The following is a 19,805-nucleotide window of genomic DNA, read 5'->3' as shown; positions in this document are numbered from 1 at the left end:
TAATCGATCCTCCCCCTGCTTCAGCCTTCCGAAATCCCGCGCCTGCGCCGTCCGTCGCGGCATTCGGAGGCATTCGGCGCAGGCGCAGTCAATGTCTGACCGCTCCCTGCTCAGACATTTCAACTGCGCCTGCGCCGATGACGTCACAGAGCTCCGTGGGACAGACGAAGCCCAGCAGCAAGCGGTCAGACATTGACTGCGCCTGCGCCGAATGCCTCCGAATGCCGCGACGGACGGCGCAGGCGCGGGATTTCGGAAGGCTGAAGCAGGGGGAGGATCGATTACAGTGAGAGATGGGCGTGCTGGAGCGAGGCGCAGGGCGGCAAAATGCAAGGTAGACGGAGCCTCTAGGTGCTTAGAAAAACGCCTGCATAGCACCTAGAGGCTCATTTGCATAAAGATATAAGTGCTTTTTTTGAGGTATCGGCAGCCCGGATTAATGTGATAATTAGCTTGTAGGCAAGAACAGACACTAGCGAATCGCTAGTGTCTGAACACCAAATATGTGATATTCAAGTGGTAGAAACCCTTTAATAGTGATTTAACTGGTTTTAAAAAAAAATTGATCCCGGACAACCCCTTTAAGGTACTATTTATACCATTACATCTTGTATTCTGCTTTTAAGGCTCTGTCCAAATTTCCGTCAAAATTGCAACATGATAGGAAAAACAGCACTGCATGCTGTGCAGCTCATCACCATGACTTAAAGGGAACCTGTCATCAACTTTATGCTGCCCATACTAACGGCAGAATAAAGTAGAGACAGGGGAGTGGATTTCAGAGGTCTGTCATTTATAAGTTAAAAGTAAGTTGTTGCCGAGAACCAACATCACAATCATTGCAGACTGGGCCTGGAAAAGAGTCACAGCCACCTGAGAAGAGTCCTGGTTATTCATGAGTTCCTGCTCTCCTGCCCACCTGCTGATGACTGACATATTCTACCTGGTTTTCTCCTTTTCTCTCTAGGAGAGAACTGCCAACCATGAGCAGATGGGCGAGAGCAGGAGATTATGGATAGCCATGACTCTTCTCAGGTAGATTTGACTCTTCTCAAGGCCTGGGCTGCAATGATTATGATGCTGGTTCTCGGAAACCACTTACTTTTAGCTCACTACTGAAATACTTAAATCAGCATTTCTGTCACTAATTTATGCTGCCCTCAGTGAGGTTAGCATAAAGTTGATGGCAGGTTCCCTTTAAGCTTAATAGATCCATTATGTAATTAGTGGCCGTCTGATACCATTAGTGTTCTTCACAAGATAGGTCCTGCACTGCGGCACTTTCACACTTGCGCAGAGGAATCCGGCAGGCAGTTCCGTCGCCAGAACTGCCTGCCGGATCTGTTAAAACGTATGCCAACTGATGGCATTTGTAAGACGGATCAGGATCCTGATCCGTCTTACAAATGCATTGAAATGCCGGATCTGTCTTTCCGGTGTCATCCGGAAAAACGGATCCGGCATTTATTTCTTCACATTTTTTTTCGGTCTTCGCATGCACAGATCGGAAGGATGGATCCAGCATTGCGGTATTTTGAATGCCGGATCCGGCACTAATACATTCCTAGGGAAAAAATGCTGGGTCTGGCATTTCGGCAAGTGTTGAACTGAAGACATCCTGATGCATCCTGAACGGATTGCTCTCCATTCAGTATGCATTAGGATAAAACTGATCAGTTCTTTTCCGGTATTGAGCCCCTAGGATGGAACTCTATGCCGGAAAAAAAAAACGCTAATGTGAAAGCACCCTAAGTCACCACCAGTATTCTAGCAGTGTAACTTGTTACACTGTTACATCCATACATTTTGAACCTTTTCATTATGAAACCTAGTGATGTGATCCCAAGTCTGGAACCTTGTTCTAATGTGTAAACAGGAACTCGGTCTCTCCCCTGTGGCTGACTTACTTTGAACTACAGGATGACATCATCACTAATCAAATCCCTCCTGGCAGCACTCAGGCCCCTCCCCTCTCCACACTACTCTGTATCTCCCTGCATATAATGTATCTTCTATCTAAAGGACCAGCAGTGCAGATATATTGTAGGTAAGTGTATACAGTGATTAGCTGCAGTTATACAAACCTTCTGACTCACACTGCCTGTACTATCTGTGTGTGCTGACTCTCCAGTGTACTTCCGTGGGATGTAGCTTCACACTGGTCTACCTGCCTCCTGCATATAAGAGCTGAAGGGGAAGAGAGAGGGCAGGTTCAAGCTGCATAGGAATACATAGAGTGTCTGCGGTGTCACTAATCTGTCACGGTTTTCCTCTGAAGGCACAGCGTAGTGTGGTGAGACTCCTCCCTCTCTGCAAAGCCAGGCATGATGGGAAATGCAGTACTCATTGGGAACACCATATCTGAGGGGAGAACCAATCACGGTAGAGAACCCACAAATTACACATCAGATACAACAGGCATACACAACAGACTCTATCTTATTCTGTAATAATGGCCTATCCTAATGGCAAAGAAAAAAAATCTTGGAGTGCTTCTTTATCTTTTTTGCTTCTGTGATTAAAAACAGAAATATTAGAGGAAGTGTGAACAGAGCCTAGCAAAGTTTAATTTCTCAGTTCGTTTCCCTGAAAAATAAACATTTTTGCAGGGTGGATTGTGACTTTTGATTATATGACCAGTCACCCACGCTATAGCAGTAATTCTCAATTATAAGTCTTTGGGTCAGGTTCTTATCTCAAGGTCACACACTTGCTCAGATTCATGAATGGTCTAGTTTTGCAGTTATTTTGAGCACAGATGATGTATTACTGCATAACTAGGCAGACTGATGAAAAGCCCTCGAAGGGTATGGCCACATGACGTGGCCCTGCTGCAGTTGCTATGTGACTGAGTACCGTATGGCCATACAAGCCATAACGGGATCAGATTAACTAATTAGAACCAAACTGTTTAATCAGTGGTCACTGTTAATGGCCGCATGTTTTTGTGGGTTACCACGCAACCTTTAACAGTGAACACCACATGCACTTTTTGTAATCGGTCACGTCCCAACCCGGCATGCCTGCCCAGTGTGGCCATACTCTAAGGGCTTAAGGCTATTATAGACCCATCGGCACTCCTTATGATGCCAAATGGTGCTCCTATAAGAAAAAAATGTGGTGTGCTCTATTGCATTCTGTATTGCGGAGGTTATGGAACATGCCAAATTTCATTCCCTTATCTCTGAACTCCCGACAGCTCATAAACACTCTTATAAGCCATAGGGTACAGCTACATGTGTTACTGAAAAGTCATGCAACATTTTTTGTAACGATAGTCAATGGTGTTGCAATGCGACACACTGCAACTGTGACAGTTGCAAGAAAATGCATTGCGACACCATTGACTTTCATTACAAAAAATGTTGTGCGACTTTTCAGCGACACATGTCAGTGTGTAGCCGTACCTATATTCTTATTAGTTTGATAATGAGTCGTGTTTATGAGCTGTCAGGAGGTCAGCGATAAGGGCTACAGATTGAGCTGTCAGAGGAGCTCCCTGATGGATTCAGGATAAGGCAGAGAGCCTATAGGTGTAGTGAAACTGAAAGCTGTAGATTAACATTTTTTATAAAGACCAATGATGATCACCAAAATAAGTAAATTGCAATGATAAAAAAATAAAATTGGCCCCAAAGCGGTCCATAACCTTTGAGAAACAAATCTGAAAGGGTGCTGTCATTCTTATCAATACATACATACTGGTAGTGTAGTAGAGTTTTTTGTTTTTTGTTTTTACACTTTGTATGTTTGTATTTTTGGGACATACATATGTAGTATTTTCAAATTAAATTGTAAATTCTTTTTTCCACATTTTAGAGACCACAAGAAGAGAAATATCCTGTAGGACCTTGGCTACTGGCACTGTTTGTTTTTGTTGTCTGTGGATCAGGTATGAATATAAAGCAAATACAGATATAAGAATATGAAATAAGCATTACCTGTCCAAAAAGTTTTAGTGTTTTTGAGTCATTTGCCAAATGATGAGAAAAACATTGATTTTTACATAGCTGCATATGGAGTACTGGATACTTTGTAACTGCAGGTCATAGTATTTGCGACTATAAGGCTCCATTGAGACGTCCGTAACATTGCCGGACAGCGGCAATGTGCGTTCCGCATTTTGCAGACCGCACATTGCCGGCACTAATAGAATATGCCTATTCTTGTCCGCAATTGCGGACAAGAATAAGACATGTTCTATTTTTTTCAGGAACGGAATTGCGAAACCCGGAAGTGCGGGTCCGCAATTCCGTATCCGTGCAGCACATCGTGCTGCCCCATAGAAATGAATGGGTCCGCAATTCTGTTCCGCAAAATGCGGAACGGAATTGCGGACGTGTGATTGGGGCCTAAACAGAAAGGCAAGAGAAGACTACTACTTGTATTTCTGCAATCATTGTAACTATTATCTTGCTAATTTCAGAGTTGGAATACACATGTCTCAGCACGATTTTATATTTTTTTTTATAACTGGTATAACAATAATTTGAAAGTGATACAGGGTTTTCTGTACTGGAGAGAGTTGCAAGGGAAATCTGAAAGGGTTGTGTGGTTTGTATAGAGTTAATTGGAATTGCTCAATGAGACCGATACTTTATGAAACTGGCTCATCCCTTGTTTCTGAATTCAGTATTTCCTGGCTAGAAATTAGCCGCCCAGTGTCCACCTTGAGGGGCCTGCCAAAGCTGTAAGAATGTATAGACAACAGGACATGTACCTGAAGATCCTGACTGTAGCATAGCAAAGCATCTGTGAAGGACACATAGTGAGAGCTGTAGGTAGCTTGGAGCTGGGACGTCTGCCATATTGGCGCTAATCTCCAACACCCACTGGGGATAACTTCATAAGATGCCAATTTACCTCTTAGCTTATTTTTGGAATGTGGAAGGAAAATTGAGCACCAGGAGGAAAGCCACAGAGAACACACAAATTCCAGGTAGATATAGCCCACAGTTGAATTTGAACCCAAGATCTCATTGCTACAAGGCAACAGGGCTAACCACTGAGCCACCAAGCTGCCTGTTTCCTCACAAGTATACGGCACGAGACTGCTGAAGCCAAGCTTAAGCTTTCTCTTAGACAATGATGATACGTTCATCTGTCACATGGTCTAGGCGCAGCTCAGTCCCATAGAAGTCAGTGGGGCTGAGCGGGATACCAAGCACAGCCGCTATACATTGTACAGAGCTGTACTTGGTGAGCACGGAGAGGCGCTGGTGCTTTCTCAAACAGCTGATTGCCGTGGGTGCTGGGTGTTGGACCCCGATGGATCAGACACTGATGACCTATAAAACAACCCTCTCTTCTTTCTTTCTCTCCCTCTTTCCCTCTTCGCTTCTTTTGCTCTGGTTCTTTTTTTCTCTTTATTTCTACAAAATTTTACTCTGCAATGCAGGTTTGCTACAATTGAACTGTCATTTTCAGTGTTTATTGACAGTCTAGTTCTTTATTTTATCTAACAGTCAGGCATTTGGTATGTTTACAAATCGCGGAGAATGACATAGAAGATAGTTGCAATAACAAAGAATATCACTGGGGGCAACTTGCTAAAACTTTTAATCAATTTAATAAAATACATCCAATACAGGACCAAAAATCGGAGAGCTATTACGCAGGGAAAGCCAGTTACTCGAGCAGACGGATGATGCAAATGGGACAGCACGTCAAAAATACCTATGCCTGCCCCTATGCTCACCCTGAGAAAATCTGATACAATATACACACTCCCTCATCTGATACAGTGTACACAGTCCCAATGCGTTTACCCCCGTAGTAGACAGGTCAGGGGACATATGGTATCAGTCTTGCAAAGGGATACCAATACAGATATAAGAGATAGGTAACAAAACTGGAGCGCCCCAAAACTGCAGTGGCCTGCAATGAGGAAAAGAAACAATGATTGTTCTCTGTCACAGATACATAGTATAGTACAAAGATAATGCCATAAACTTATCTGATGGCAGTAGACGTAGATATCCTCCTCTCGCAGACCAGCATGCACGGTTGGAGGGCTCCAGGGGGCCAAAGATGTAGCTCCATTTGGTCAAGGGAGTGTACTCGTTTTTAAATGTAGGATCTTGGGCAGGCTAACGCCCCATAGGTGGATTCGGGCTGCCGGACTGCCGATTCCGGTCATATGATCCTAAAGTGTATGCCGCTGTTTGGCATACCATCCACCTAACTCTCCCCATGTCCTCGCCCCCCTAAATCCCAGTAAATTCATTCGGTAAAACAGATTAAGATGATAAGGGTGCGCTCCACGCCCTCGACACGTGGAGCGCATCCACGCAAGCAACCAGCCCCATTGACAAGCGGGATCTCATGCAGAAGTGCAGATATACTGCAATCACATGATAAGCTCACGTGATCGCATCACCAATGGCCGTGCGCTCCACCCATATCAGGTGTGGAATGCAAGGTCCCTACGACACATGAGAGCATGGCGTAAACGGGGGAATATATAGAGATTAACCCCATATACACCACATCCTGAAATGACCAGATACAGCAGCAGGTGGAAAGGAGGGTCCTATATTACTCAGTGAAATAAGCGAGGGTAACGAAAGATAGAAGATTCATAATCCAGAACCCTCAGAATGCATACAGAGGGGGAATACTTTTCTGGGAGACGGTCTCACCAGTTCTAATGCTAAGAATGTCAGTGAGTTCAAGTCCCCATCATGACGTTCCCAGATATGGTTAGCTACCGGAGTGTTTTTCTTTTTCTTGATGTCATTTATGGGATCGGACCAAGGTGGGAGAGGATTAGAGGAGAATGACCTACTACAAATAATTAATCTCTCCTCCTGTGTACTCAGTGAAGCTGAAAATAACTTTCTGAAAAAGGGACTTTCATTTGTTCCCACAACAAAATTTGATCCCTTCATATGGGTCAAGGACCTTCATTTGTTCTCAAGAAAATTTAAATGGGATAAGTTTATGAAACATAATAACAAAGTTACCTGTGAACAACTTGGTTTGCAAGAGAATGAATTCGCTGACCTCAAGGTATTTCTGGATTTATTGGATGAAGGTACATGTAAACTAGGACATGGCCAATTTACGGACCTACGTCCAAAGAGTAATAAATTACCGCCTCCCATGAGTATATCTGCACTTCCTGGAAAGTATCGCTTTCGAGATCCCGCTTGCCAATGGGGCTGGTTGCTTGGTTACTTGCGCGGATGTGCTCCACGTGTCGAGGGCGTGGAGCGCAGTCTTATCATCTTAATCTGTTTTACCTAATGAATTTACTGGGATTTAGGGGGCGAGGACATGGGGAGGAGTTAGGTGGATGGTATGCCAAACAGCGGCATACACTTTAGGATCATATGACCGGAATGGGCAGTCTGGCAGCCGAATCTACCTATGGGGCGTTAGCCCACCCAAGATCCTACATTTAAAAGTGAGTACACTCCCTTGGCCAAATGGAGCTACATCTTTGGCCCCCTGGAGCCCTTCAACCGTGCATGCTGGTCTGCGAGAGGAGGATATCTACATCTACTTCCATCAGATAAGTTTATGGCATTATGTTTGTATTATACTATGTATCTGTGACAGACACCAATCATTGTCTCTTTTCCTCATCGCAGACCACTGCAGTTTTGGGGCGCTCCAGTTTTGTTACCTATCTCTTATATCTGTATTGGTATCCCTTTGCAAGACTGATACTATATGTCCCCTGACGAACCCTGTCTACTACGGGGTGAAACACGTTGGGACTGTGTACATTGTATCAGATGAGGGAGTGTGTATATTGTATCAGATGAGGGAGTGTGTAAGTTAGAGATTCTGTATATTGCATTTGATAAGGGATCGTGTATATTGTATCAGATAAGTTATAGGGGTTGCATAGGGATAGGTTAGCCGAGGTACATGGACAGAGTACTCCTACCATCAAGGTGTATCTCTGGGCTGAGCAGATTTTCTCGGGGTGAGCATAGGGGCAGGCACAGATATTTTTGACGCGCTGTCCCGTTTGCATCACCCATCTGCTCAAGTAACTGGCCTTCCCTGCGTAAGAGCTCTCCGATTTTTTTTCTTGTTTCCTGTACTACAGCTATATTGGTCCTGTAGGGAACTGATTTATTGGATGTATTGTATTAAATTGATTAAAAGTTACGTTTTAGGAAGTTGTCCCCAGTGATTCGGTATGTTTGATTCTTAGTTTCTTGTCTTAGGCCTCATGCACATGACCTTGCCGTTTTTCTGCGGTCCGCAAACTGCGGATCCGCAAAAAACGGAAGCCGTCCATGTTGCCTTCCGCAATTTGCGGAACAGAACGGGCGCCGGTAATATAAATGCCTATTCTTGTCCGCAAAGTGGCGGCTCGGATGCGGACCCAAACAACGGTCGTGTGCATGAGGCCTTCTTGTGTTAACTAAAACTTTAACAAAAATAAGATTTTAAAAAAATTATAAAAAGCATCTTTAGTATCTTCAACAATTTTCTAGATACGGTTCATTGCACTTAGGATTTGTCCACCCGTGCAGTATAACATAGGGGTCAGTCTCACTGGCATCAGTAGAACACGAGGCAGGAAATTAGGACACTTCCAGGCACATTGGCTGGCTCCTAGGATTTGTCCACCAGAGATGCATTGATCCACAGGCTACAAGTACATGATGTAGAGGCTTACTCAGCATGTAATCATTATATCAAGGTACATGCCAGGTATGTGTCACATTACATCAGATATGTTCCCTAAACAACCTGCACAATGTCCACAGTCCATAACTGCTGCAGTATGACAGATAACTGTTATTACACTCTGTGCCAAGTGCACATTTACCCAGTATATAGCTGCCAAGTTCTTCTATTGTTTTTACACTGGGAGACACCTATCATGACGCAATATCATTTATCAGATCACTGCATTTTAAAGATACCTACCCTGTTGTTATGTTCTCAAAAGAGCTTGATTTTTGACAGAAAAAACAGTTTTTCCGTATTTCTGTCAGCCAGCTCCTTAAAATGCAAGTACTATGTTCTTGGCAGTATTGGTTAGTATTGTCCTTGAGTATCCTGGTATATATTCATATGAGTACATCATCAATAGTCGCTGGGCTATGTGCTCCTAAGTATGGAGGAGAGTGGCGGAGATATGAGGGGACATAAGGGAATTGTAGCTTGGCATGCTGCCAAGTCAGTCTGGCTGCTAGGCTGTGAAAATGAAGTAAACAGGAGAGACTGGCGTGGATGACAGAAAAAATACATGAGAACAGGAAAAATCATGCTTTATAGTTCTCCATACTTGATAGAAATACAATCGTTAGACTGAAATTCCAACCACATAAAGAGCCCCTTTAGTATAGCGTATGAGCGAGTGGAGCAGTGTTCACCTATTGTCTTACTGCACAATTTCTATATGCTTGTATGACCAATATATATGAGGCTATACAGTGCAGATATGCATGTATGTAGGTGGATATGGATCAGTGATGGCCAGCCTATGACATATGGTGGGACCCTTGACCCTTCTGAGGACAGTTTCTTATACATGCTGGAAAGGTGGTCACTCTCCATTTAAGATGTACAGAGATTACCAAGTGAGTGTTTTTGAATCTCCCGTTCGTAATAAATGAACGTTGACAACGTATAGGGATCGGTGCTTGTCCCAGCTGATGGACTCCCACAATAAAACATTAATGACAGATCCTATTGGATGCCTTTTAATAGTGCTGATGATGGTCATTAAAATGTTATGTGGCTAAAATCTGGTGTCTGTACATCATACATTTACCATGCAGAGAAATTCAGAGTAGAGTGCACAGATAGGCGATAGGAGCAATAGGCACGACAGATTGGCAGAAAAGTCATTCAAACCAAATTAAAGAATTGCTGCTGTTTAATATTTTTTTTTCTTAATTGTGTAGGGTAAATTATTTGGATTATTTTTGCTCTATACGTTATTATTGATTTTGTACTTTCTTATTACAAAACTGCCTCTGCAGTTTTCCCTCGTCTGTCTTTACAGCACGGTATATAACAGGGTAGACGCTCCAAACTCACTGCTACTGAACCTCACTGCCTCTCTCATATGTAGCTAAAAGTGGCCATACAGTTGCAAGAAAAAGTATGTGAACCATTTGGAATGATATGGATTTCTGCACAAATTGGTCAGAAAATGTGATCTGATCTCCATCTAAGTCACAACAATAGACAATCACTGTCTGCTTAAACTGATAACACACAAAGAATTAAATGTTACTACGTTTTTATTGAACACACCATGTAAACATTCACCGTGCAGGTGGAAAAAGTATGTGAACCCCTAGACTAATGACATCTCCAAGAGCTAATTGGAGTGAGGTGTCAGCCCACTGGAGTCCAATCAATGAGATGAGATTGGAGGTGTTGGTTACAGCTGCCCTGCCCTATAAAAAACACACACCAGTTCTGGGTTTGCTTTTCACAAGAAGCATTGCCTGATGTGAATGATGCCTCGTACAAAAGAAGACCTACGATTAAGAATTATTGACTTGCATAAAGCTGGAAAGGGTTATAAAAGTATCTCCAAAAGCCTTGCTGTTCATCAGTCCACGGTAAGACAAATTGTCTATAAATGGAGAAAGTCCAGCACTGCTGCTACTCTCCCTAGGAGTGGCCGTCCTGTAAAGATGACTGCAAGAGCACAGCGCAGACTGCTCAATGAGGTGAAGAAGAATACTAGTGTCAGCTAAAGACTTACAAAAGTCTCTGGCATATGCTAACATCCCTGTTAGCGAATCTACGATACGTAAAACACTAAACAAGAATGGATTTCATGGGAGGATACCACAGAGGAAGCCACTGCTGTCCAAAAAAACATTGCTGCACGTTTACAGTTTGCACAAGAGCACCTGGATGTTCCACAGCAGTACTGGCAAAATATTCTGTGGACAGATGAAACCAAAGTTGAGTTGTTTGGAAGAAACACACAACACTATGTGTGGAGAAAAAGAGGCACGTCACACCAACATCAAAACCTCATCCTAACTGTAAAGTATGGTGGTGGGGGCATCATGGTTTGGGGCTGCTTTGCTGTGTCAGGGCCTGGACAGATTGCTATCATCGAAGGAAAAATGAATTCCCAAGTTTATCAAGACATTTTGCAGGAGAACTTAAGGCCATCTGTCCACCAGCTGAAGATCAACAAAAGATGGGTGTTGCAACAGGACCACGACCCAAAGCATAGAAGTAAATCAACAACAGAATGGCTTAAACAGAAGAAAATACGCCTTCTGGAATGGACCAGTCAGAGTGCTGACCTCAACCTGATTAAGATGCTCTGGCATGACCTCAAGAAAGAGATTCACACCAGACATCCCAAGAATATTGCTGAACTGAAACAGTTCTGTAAAGAGGAATGGTCAAGAATTACTCCTGACCGTTGTGCACGTCTGATCAGCAACTACAGGAAACGTTTGGTTGAAGTTATTGCTGCCAAAAGAAGGTTCAACCAGTTATTAAATCCAAGGGTTCACATACTTTTTCCACCTGCACTGTGAATGTTTACATGGTATGTTCAATAAAAACATGGTAACATTTAATTATTTGTGTCCTATTAGTTTAAGCAGACTGTGATTGTCTATTGTTGTGAATTAGATGAAGATCAGATCACATTTTATGACCAATTTGTGCAGAAATCCATATAATTCCAAAGGGTTCACATACTTTTTCTTGCAACTGTATATATTATATGTACTGCCCTGTCTGTCTGACTTCTGTACACTGTCAGTGGCTGACAGTGTACGTGCAGTCTGTATCCCAGGCACGCTGAATAACTGACGAGCTACCGGGAAATGCAGGAAAGTGGGCAGTGATCTGCGTTTCCCGGCGGCTAGTTAGTCAGCATGCCTGGAATACGGATTGCAGGTACACTGTTAGCGCTCACCACTGACAGTGTACAGAAGTCAGACAGACAGGGCAGTATATATAGTATATATGGCCAGTTTTAGTTACATATGAGAGAGGCAGTGAGCGAGGAGCGTCTACACTGTTAAGTACTGCACTGTGCTGAACAGTAAAGACGGGTTTTTCATAGCAACTCACTACTAAAAGACAACTTCAGAGGCAGTTTTTTAATTTAAAAAAAGTACAAAATCAACAAATGAAGTATGTTGCAAAAATAATCAGAATCACTTGGCCTACACGTCTAAGGAAAAAACAATGACAGATACACTTCAAATATGCTGTATATTGAACTACAGCAGTAATGTATTCATATTCCATAAAATGGCATTTTAGAACAATTGCTGAAACAGCTCCAGAAGGGCAAAATCAGTGACAAGCATTAACATGGCTGACTGCCAGGATTACAGCCTTTGCTGCCCTTGTGAGTATATAACTAATCTGTCTGCACTATTTCTAGCCTCATGTTTAGATAGATTGATCAAGGTGGCTTCTTTTTAAGTTCCTTCTTGTTCCAGGTACTAGACAGCAGGTTAACAGTCCTGGTGAACTGCGGAGGGATAGAGAGCCAGACTGCAAATAAGGCCCCATCCTCCTAATGATCTCATGATCTTCAGTTAAGTTTTGATCAGAATAGATATTCCTCCCCAGTCCCTTTCTTTTAGATGGTTTACAGGAACTAACTTTGGTGGGTTAAAGGGGTTTAAAGTAAGCCCTCTAGTATGTGGTTCCTAAGGGAAGAATCATACTCACCAGCTCCCCACCCATTTCAGTGCTCTTCTGGTCCCCGGCTTATAGGGTCACGTTCACAGCTACAGCCAATTACTCACCTCAACAGTGATGTGTCTCCAAGCAGAACATCACTGCTGGGTCACACGCCGCTTAGAGATACGTCACCGCTGAGTTTAGAAATTGGCTTCAGATAGCTGTTGGCCAGCAGCTATCTATCTAACATGAACAAAAATATAAACTTTTTCTACATACACAAAAGACCCATTACTCTCAAATATTGTTCACAAATCTGTCTAAATCTGTGTTAGTGAGCACTTCTCCTTTGCTGATATAATCCATCCCACCTCACAGGTGTGGCATATCAAGGTGCTGATTAGACAGCATGAATATTGCACAGGTGTGCCTTAGACTGCCCACAATAAAAAGCCACTCTGAAATGTGCAGTTTGATCACACAGCACATTTGAGGGAGCGTGCAAGTTGCATGCTGACTGCAGGAATGTCTACCAGAGCTGTTTCCCGTGCAATGAATGTTCATTTCTCTACCATAAGCCGTCTCCAAAGGTGTTTCAGAGAATTTGGCAGTACATCCAACCGGCCTCACAACTGCAGATCACGTGTAACCACACTAGCCCAGGACCTCCGTATCCAGCATGTTCACCTCCATGATCGTCTGAAACCAGCCACCCGGACAGCTGCAGCAACAATCGGTTTGCATAACCAAAGAATTTCTGCACAAACTGTCAGAAACCATCTCAGGGAAGCTCATCTGCATGCTTCTCATCCTCCTCGGGGGCTGGACCTGACTGCAGTTCGTCATCGTAACCGACTTGAGTGGGCAAATGCTTACATTCGATGGCGTCTGGCACGTTGGAGAGGTGTTCTGTTCACGGATGAGTCCCGGTTTTCACTGTTCAGGGCAGATGGCAGACAGCGTGTGTGGCGTTGTGTGGGTGAGCGGTTTGCTGACGTCAACGTTGTGGATCAATTGGCCCATGGTGGCGGTGGGGTTATGGTATGGGCAGGTGTATGTTATGGACAACGAACACAGGTGCATTTTATTGATGGCATTTTGAATGCACAGAGATACCGTGACAAGATCCTGAGGTCCATTGTTGTGCCATACATCCACGACCATCACCTCGTGTAGCAGCATGATAATGCATGGCCCCATATTGCAAGGATCTGTGCACAATTCCTGGAAGCTGAAAACATCCCAGTTCTTGCATGGCCAGCATACTCACCGGACATGTCACCCATTGAGCATGTTTGGGATGCTCTGGATCGGCGTATACTACAGCGTGTAGTGGGTGGGTTGCATTGTGTGAGGCAAATGGTGGCCACACCAGATACTGACTGGTTTTCTGAACCCCCTCCCCCCCCCCCCCCCCCCATAAGGCAAAACGGTGCAAATTTCAGAGTGGGCTTTTATTGTGGGCAGTCTAAGGCACACCTGTGCAATATTCATGCTGTCTAATCAGCACTTCGATATGCCACACCTGTAAGGTGGGATGAATTATCTCGGCAAAGGAGAAGTTCCCACTAACACAGATTTAGACAGATTTGTGAACAATATTTGAGAGTAATGGGTCTTTTGTGTATGTAGAAAATGTTTCAGATCTTTGACCTCAGCTCATGCAAAATGAGAGCAAAAACGAAAGTGTATACTTTACAGCATAGTTGCATGCTTATTTCAGTGATGGGGGAGGAGTTGTACCAAACTGCTGCCACACTTTTTTTTCTCATGGCAAAAAAGATTGGGCATCTTGAAATCCAACACTTCAGATTCCTCTTTCCACTCACATTTGCTGATGGGAAAATACTGATAGGTCTCTGTATATATGGACCACTTCTGCCATATTGGTCAGGTTTGTCTGACTTTGCCCTAACAAGTATGGCCAGCTTCAGGCTAGGTTCACATGTGACTGAACTGCTATGGATTTGTCGTTGCAGTTTTTTCGTTCTGCAAATGCACAGTATTCTATAGTACGAGCAAAGTAGATGAGCTTAAGAAATCTCATCCAAACCGTAGCGTAAATTGTTTTGTCAGTTTGTCATGGATTTTGCTATGGAAAAGCAGCATAATCCACAGCATATTTTTCTGCTGTATTTTCAGTCATGTCCTTTTACACGGTTTGATATAGCAGGCAATCATCGGTAACAAACAAAACATTTTTTTGATCATTGCCTCATCGTCACTCGTCTCCATATAGATTTATTGTTTTTGGGTACCGGAGGAAAAACATCATCATCCATTGAATAAGTGGGCACCTTTTAACACAGGCCAATTTTCGGGAACAAATGTTTCTACGGTCACTCATCCCTAATAATTGGCCAGATTGTCGGTCCGTGTAAAAGGACCATGAGTTACTGAAAGCTTGTTATAGCTCAATAACTTTCCATAATAACAATATTTCTAAACATTTAACCTTGTAATACATGTGATTTTTTTATTATTTTTTTTTGGTAGGCTTTTACATTTATTTTTCCTTTCAGAGGGATCTCTGTCTCTGTATATTTTTACAGACACTGGATATGAAAATGTACTATTTTTTTCATATTTACTTTTCAAAAAAGCATAGGGCTTCACAGAGTGGGCGATGTCACCTGCAGGTTAATAGGTTTAGCCATATTTACATCCGAAACTGGCAAAATTGGCCGGTAGCTGATGTTGATTTCCTTCTCTGGAACACCAACTGTGCTTCTTAATAAATATGGCCACCTCCCAGCAAATATGCCAGGATTTGGCCGTACAAAAACTGCTACATGCACACTGGTAACAAATGGCAACGCCGTATCCAGAGAGCTTCGCAGGCTGCTAGAAAGACGAATGGAAGTGAGAAAGAGGCCTTAGCAGATTATGAAAAACATGATGTGAACCCAGCCTTAAAGGGGTTGTCTCACATCAGCAAAAGGCATTTATCTGATAGAGAAAGTTATTTTTAAGGCACTTACTAATGTATTTTGATTGTTTATATTGCCTCCTTTGCTGGCTGGAATAATTTTTCCATTACATTATACACTGCTTGTTTCCAGGGGTGACAACCACCGCAGCAGCACAGATACCAGGTGGACAATATGGGAGCTGTATGTACACTCCCACAGTCCTGGCCACCAAAGATGCCGGTACTTTTTCCTATAGTGTGCAAGCATGACCACCAAGCTGGATTACAGGGTGGTCGTAACTAGGTCTGAGCAATTGCAGTTCGGATCAAAGATTCAAAGTCGATTCGTTCCCCACTTTTGTTTTAATGCTGTACGGAGACGTGTCTCCATACAGCATAAAAATGTATGGGCTTCCCAGAAGCAAAGTTCATTAAGTCTGAAGTCGTGTGAGACTTTGGAGAAGAACTTCGGCCTTAGATTCTACAACTTTAAAAACATTTTAAAACAGCAATCTAAAGTTGTATTCGGTACCAAGGTGTCACTCGACTTTGGACTTAACGAAGTTTTCCTCCGCGAAGCCCATACATTTTAATGCTGTACGGACACAGGTCTCCGTACAGCATTGAAACGAAGTTTGGGAAAGAATCGACTTTGGATCTTGGCTCCGAAGCGCGATTCACTCACCCCTAGTCATAACCCTGGGAACGTGCAGTGTATAATGCAATGAAAAAAAATTATCGAGCCAGCAAAGGAGGCAACATGGACAATCACAATACATTAGTAAATGCTTTGTATTAACTTCCTCTACATGATGAATGCTATTTGCTGAAGTGAGACAACTCCTTTAATGACTCGCACAATCATCTGTATGAAGAAATACTCCCACTGCTAGAGATCTCAAATAATGTTCCTTGTACTCTTTGGCCATATTGAAGATTTTATTTATTTATTTGTATTTAATTTTTAATTCTCTCTTCCAGCAATTTTTCAAATTATTCAGAGCATCAGGATGGGTATGTGAAGGAAGAAATGAAAAAGCAGGACGTCTGGACATTTGCCTTATGTTAGCAGTCATAGCGGACAAAGCCACAGGTGTGAGTTGGTAGACATCTTGGGACCCCTTCAGTTATGTTGTCCCTATGGAGTTTACCTTGAAGAAGGGAATGCCTGAGACCATGTCCTTAATCTTGATGAGCTTAATCGTCAGCAACTGCTCCAAGGAAGGACTTAATTATTTTCTTAATATGTGTCAGCCGATGTATATCAGTTGACTGTTGCCATAATCATTATTTATTGATTTATTTATTTACTTATTTATCTAGTCTGTGTTTTTTTATCTATTTATTAGATATGGATGAGAAGGTTTGTCGCCAGTATGTTAAATGAATCCATTAGGCTATGTTCATGCAGTGTGACTGAAAACATGCAGTTCTTAAGAATTGCAGCATGTCCTATACCTCACTTGTAGGGGGAAAAGTGATTATGTGTATCAGATGAAGCAGATCTAGGAGTATATATCCTTCTACTACAACTTTAAGATTTAGAAAATGCAGTAAGCCCTTATGCATTTAACACAGGGGAACATACTCTATGCTGATGTTTGAATAAAGAACATTTTATTGATATTTTTGTCTTTATTACTTACACATCCTTGGTAGACGGTGGTTCCAATTTTCTTCATTACCTTCCATGATTATAATAGAGATATTAGATATATAAATATCCAGCATGAATCTTCATACCACACCATAAAACTCAATCTGAAATCGCACCTCAGGGACAGAATGGTGTATTTATATCGAGCAGTAAACATCATACAGCGAGGTTCTCTCTTGGGTTCTTTACTGGAAAGTTTCCTAATGCACTTGTTGTTGCGTGTGTCAGATAAACAACAGGGGTATTGGTGGTTTCTGATTCTTTTTTTTTTCCTACCTCTTTATTGGATTCTGACCTTATGTCACCTTCTTAATAACACTCTATCTGTCATTCACACCAACAGCTGAAGCTGATATCAAGAAAGTGTCTGAAGTGATCAGTCTCCATCCTGGATTTACAGTGTCAATGAACTTTCAAAAAAACATTTGATATGTCAAACTTTTCGGTCGGTGGACATCTGAGTGCTGAGACCCCCACGATCATTAGAACGAGGAGAGAGAATTGCTCACGTAGCGCAGAAGACAGCCTGTGACCCTGTCTCAATTCCATCTTCTGCAGTGAGCAGAGAGAGCGCTTTATGTGAGCACTTCTTCCTCCTCACTCTAGCGATGGGTGGGGATCTCAGCACTTAGACCCCCACCGATCAAAAACCTATCTTCAATAGTGCACTCTGATTGGATGCGCTCACAGCCAGGGAAAAGAGAACCGCCCACAGCGAAACTGCGAGTCTAAGCCTAGTATAAGCCTAGCTCTTTATAATATAAGGCGCCAAAATCAACGGGGCCAAGAGTGGACGAACGGGGGGGTCTTTGGAAAAAAAAAAGAAGTGCCATGGCATTAGTGGGGGCCGCCCTATAAGGTAAGACCATAATTAGACTAGGGCTAAACTGATGAAAAGTCCTCTTTAAGAGCATGCGACACTGGCTGAAACAAGATACTGTAAATGCTCCGTTTACAATTAAGATGAAAAAATCCCTTTGTTTGAAGTAGTCACAAAGGAATTGATTGCCGTTTGCCCGTAATAACTCATTTCAAACAATTCACCAGGGTGATGAGACTAGCTGTAGGCACTGACTGAGCAGAACAGAATGGATGGTCAATCACTTTAGAAAGATGCGGTAGATGAAGGGCAGACTATCGTCATTGTTTTATCTAATATTAACCTATACAGAGGGGAAAATAAGTATTTGATACACTGGCGATTTTGCAAGTTTTCCCACCTACAAAGAATGGAGATGTCTGTAATTTTTTATCGTAGGTACACTTCAACTGTGAGGGACAGAACCTAAAAAAATAAAAATCCAGAAAATCACATTGTACGATTTTTAAATAATTAATATGCATTTTATTACATGAATTATGTATTTGATACAATAGAAAAACAGAAGTTAATATTTGGTACAATACCTTTGTTTGGCCCACTTCTCCAGATCTTTCAGGTTTCGGGGCTGTCGCTGGGCTACATTAAGTTTCAGCTCCCTCCAAAGATTTTTCGATTGGGTTCAGGTCTGGAGACTGACTAGGCCACTCCAGGACCTTGAACTGCTTTTTACAAAGCCACTCCTTAGTTGCCCTGGCTGTATGTTTCAGGTCATTGTGATGCTGGAAGACCCAGCCACGACCTATCTTCAATGCTCTTACTAACCTATCTTCAATGCTCTTACTAAGGGAAGGAGGTTGTTGGCCAAAATCTTGTGATACATGGCTCCATCCATCCTCTCTTTAATACAGTGCAGTCGCCCTGTGCCCTTAGCAGAAAAGCACCCCCAAAGTATGATATTTCCATCCTCATGCTTCACGGTTGGGAAGGTGTTCTTGGGGTTGTACTCATCCTTCTTCCTCCAAACATGGCGAATGGAGTTGATACCAAAAAGTTCTATTTTGGTCTCATCTGACCATAAGACCTTCTCCCATGCCCCCTCTGGATCATCCAGATGGTCATTGCCAAATTTCAAACAGGCCTGGGCATGTGTTGGTGTGAGCAGAGCGACATTGTGTGCCCTGCAGGATTTTAATCCATGACGGCATAGTGTGTTACTAATGGGAATCTTTGAGACTGTGGTCCCAGCTCTCTTCGCGTCATTGACCGGGCTCCTCCCGTGTAGTTCTGGGCTGATTCCTGACCTTTCTCAGAATCATCCTTACCCCATGAAGCGAGATCTTGCATGGGGCACCAGACCGAGGAAGATTGACAGTTATCTTGTGTTTCTTGCATTTTCTAATAATTGCTCCAACGGTTGTTGCCTTCTCACCAAGCTGCTTGCCTATTGTTTTGTAGGCATCCCAGACTTATGCAGGTCTACAATATTGTCCATGGTTTCCTTAGACGGCTCTTTGGTCTTAGCCATAGCAGAGAGGTTGGAGTGTGATTGATTGAGTGTGTGGACAGGTGTCTTTTATACAGGTAAAGAGTTCAAGCAGGAGCAAATAATAAAGGTAATGAGTGCAGAGTAGGAGGGCTCCTTAAAGAAAAACTAACAGGTCTGTGAGAGCCAGAATTCTTGTTGGTCGGTAGGTGATCAAATACTTATTTCATGCAATAAAAAGCTAATTAATTATTTAAAAATCATACAATGGGATTTTCTGGATTTTTTTTAGATTCTGTCTCTCACAGTTGAAGTGAACCTAGGATAACAA

At 42.8% G+C, this 19,805-nt stretch overlaps 1 protein-coding gene across 1 annotated transcript in view; it reads left to right on the top strand.

The window, feature by feature from the left end:
- SERP2 (stress associated endoplasmic reticulum protein family member 2) overlaps positions 1-17,057 on the top strand; it is a 40,909-nt gene extending 23,852 nt beyond the window's left edge. Inside the window, exons 2-3 of the mRNA XM_044288108.1 lie at positions 3,820-3,892; positions 16,493-17,057. Coding sequence (XP_044144043.1) covers positions 3,820-3,892; positions 16,493-16,533 — 114 coding nt within the window. The 3' untranslated portion in view covers positions 16,534-17,057. The remainder of the gene's footprint in view (positions 1-3,819; positions 3,893-16,492) is intronic.
- The last annotated feature ends 2,748 nt before the right edge of the window (positions 17,058-19,805 follow it).

The sequence above is a fragment of the Bufo gargarizans genome, chromosome 3 (genome assembly GCF_014858855.1).
Source record: "Bufo gargarizans isolate SCDJY-AF-19 chromosome 3, ASM1485885v1, whole genome shotgun sequence".
Lineage (NCBI taxonomy): Eukaryota > Metazoa > Chordata > Amphibia > Anura > Bufonidae > Bufo > Bufo gargarizans.
This window is presented reverse-complemented; position numbering and strand designations above follow the sequence as displayed.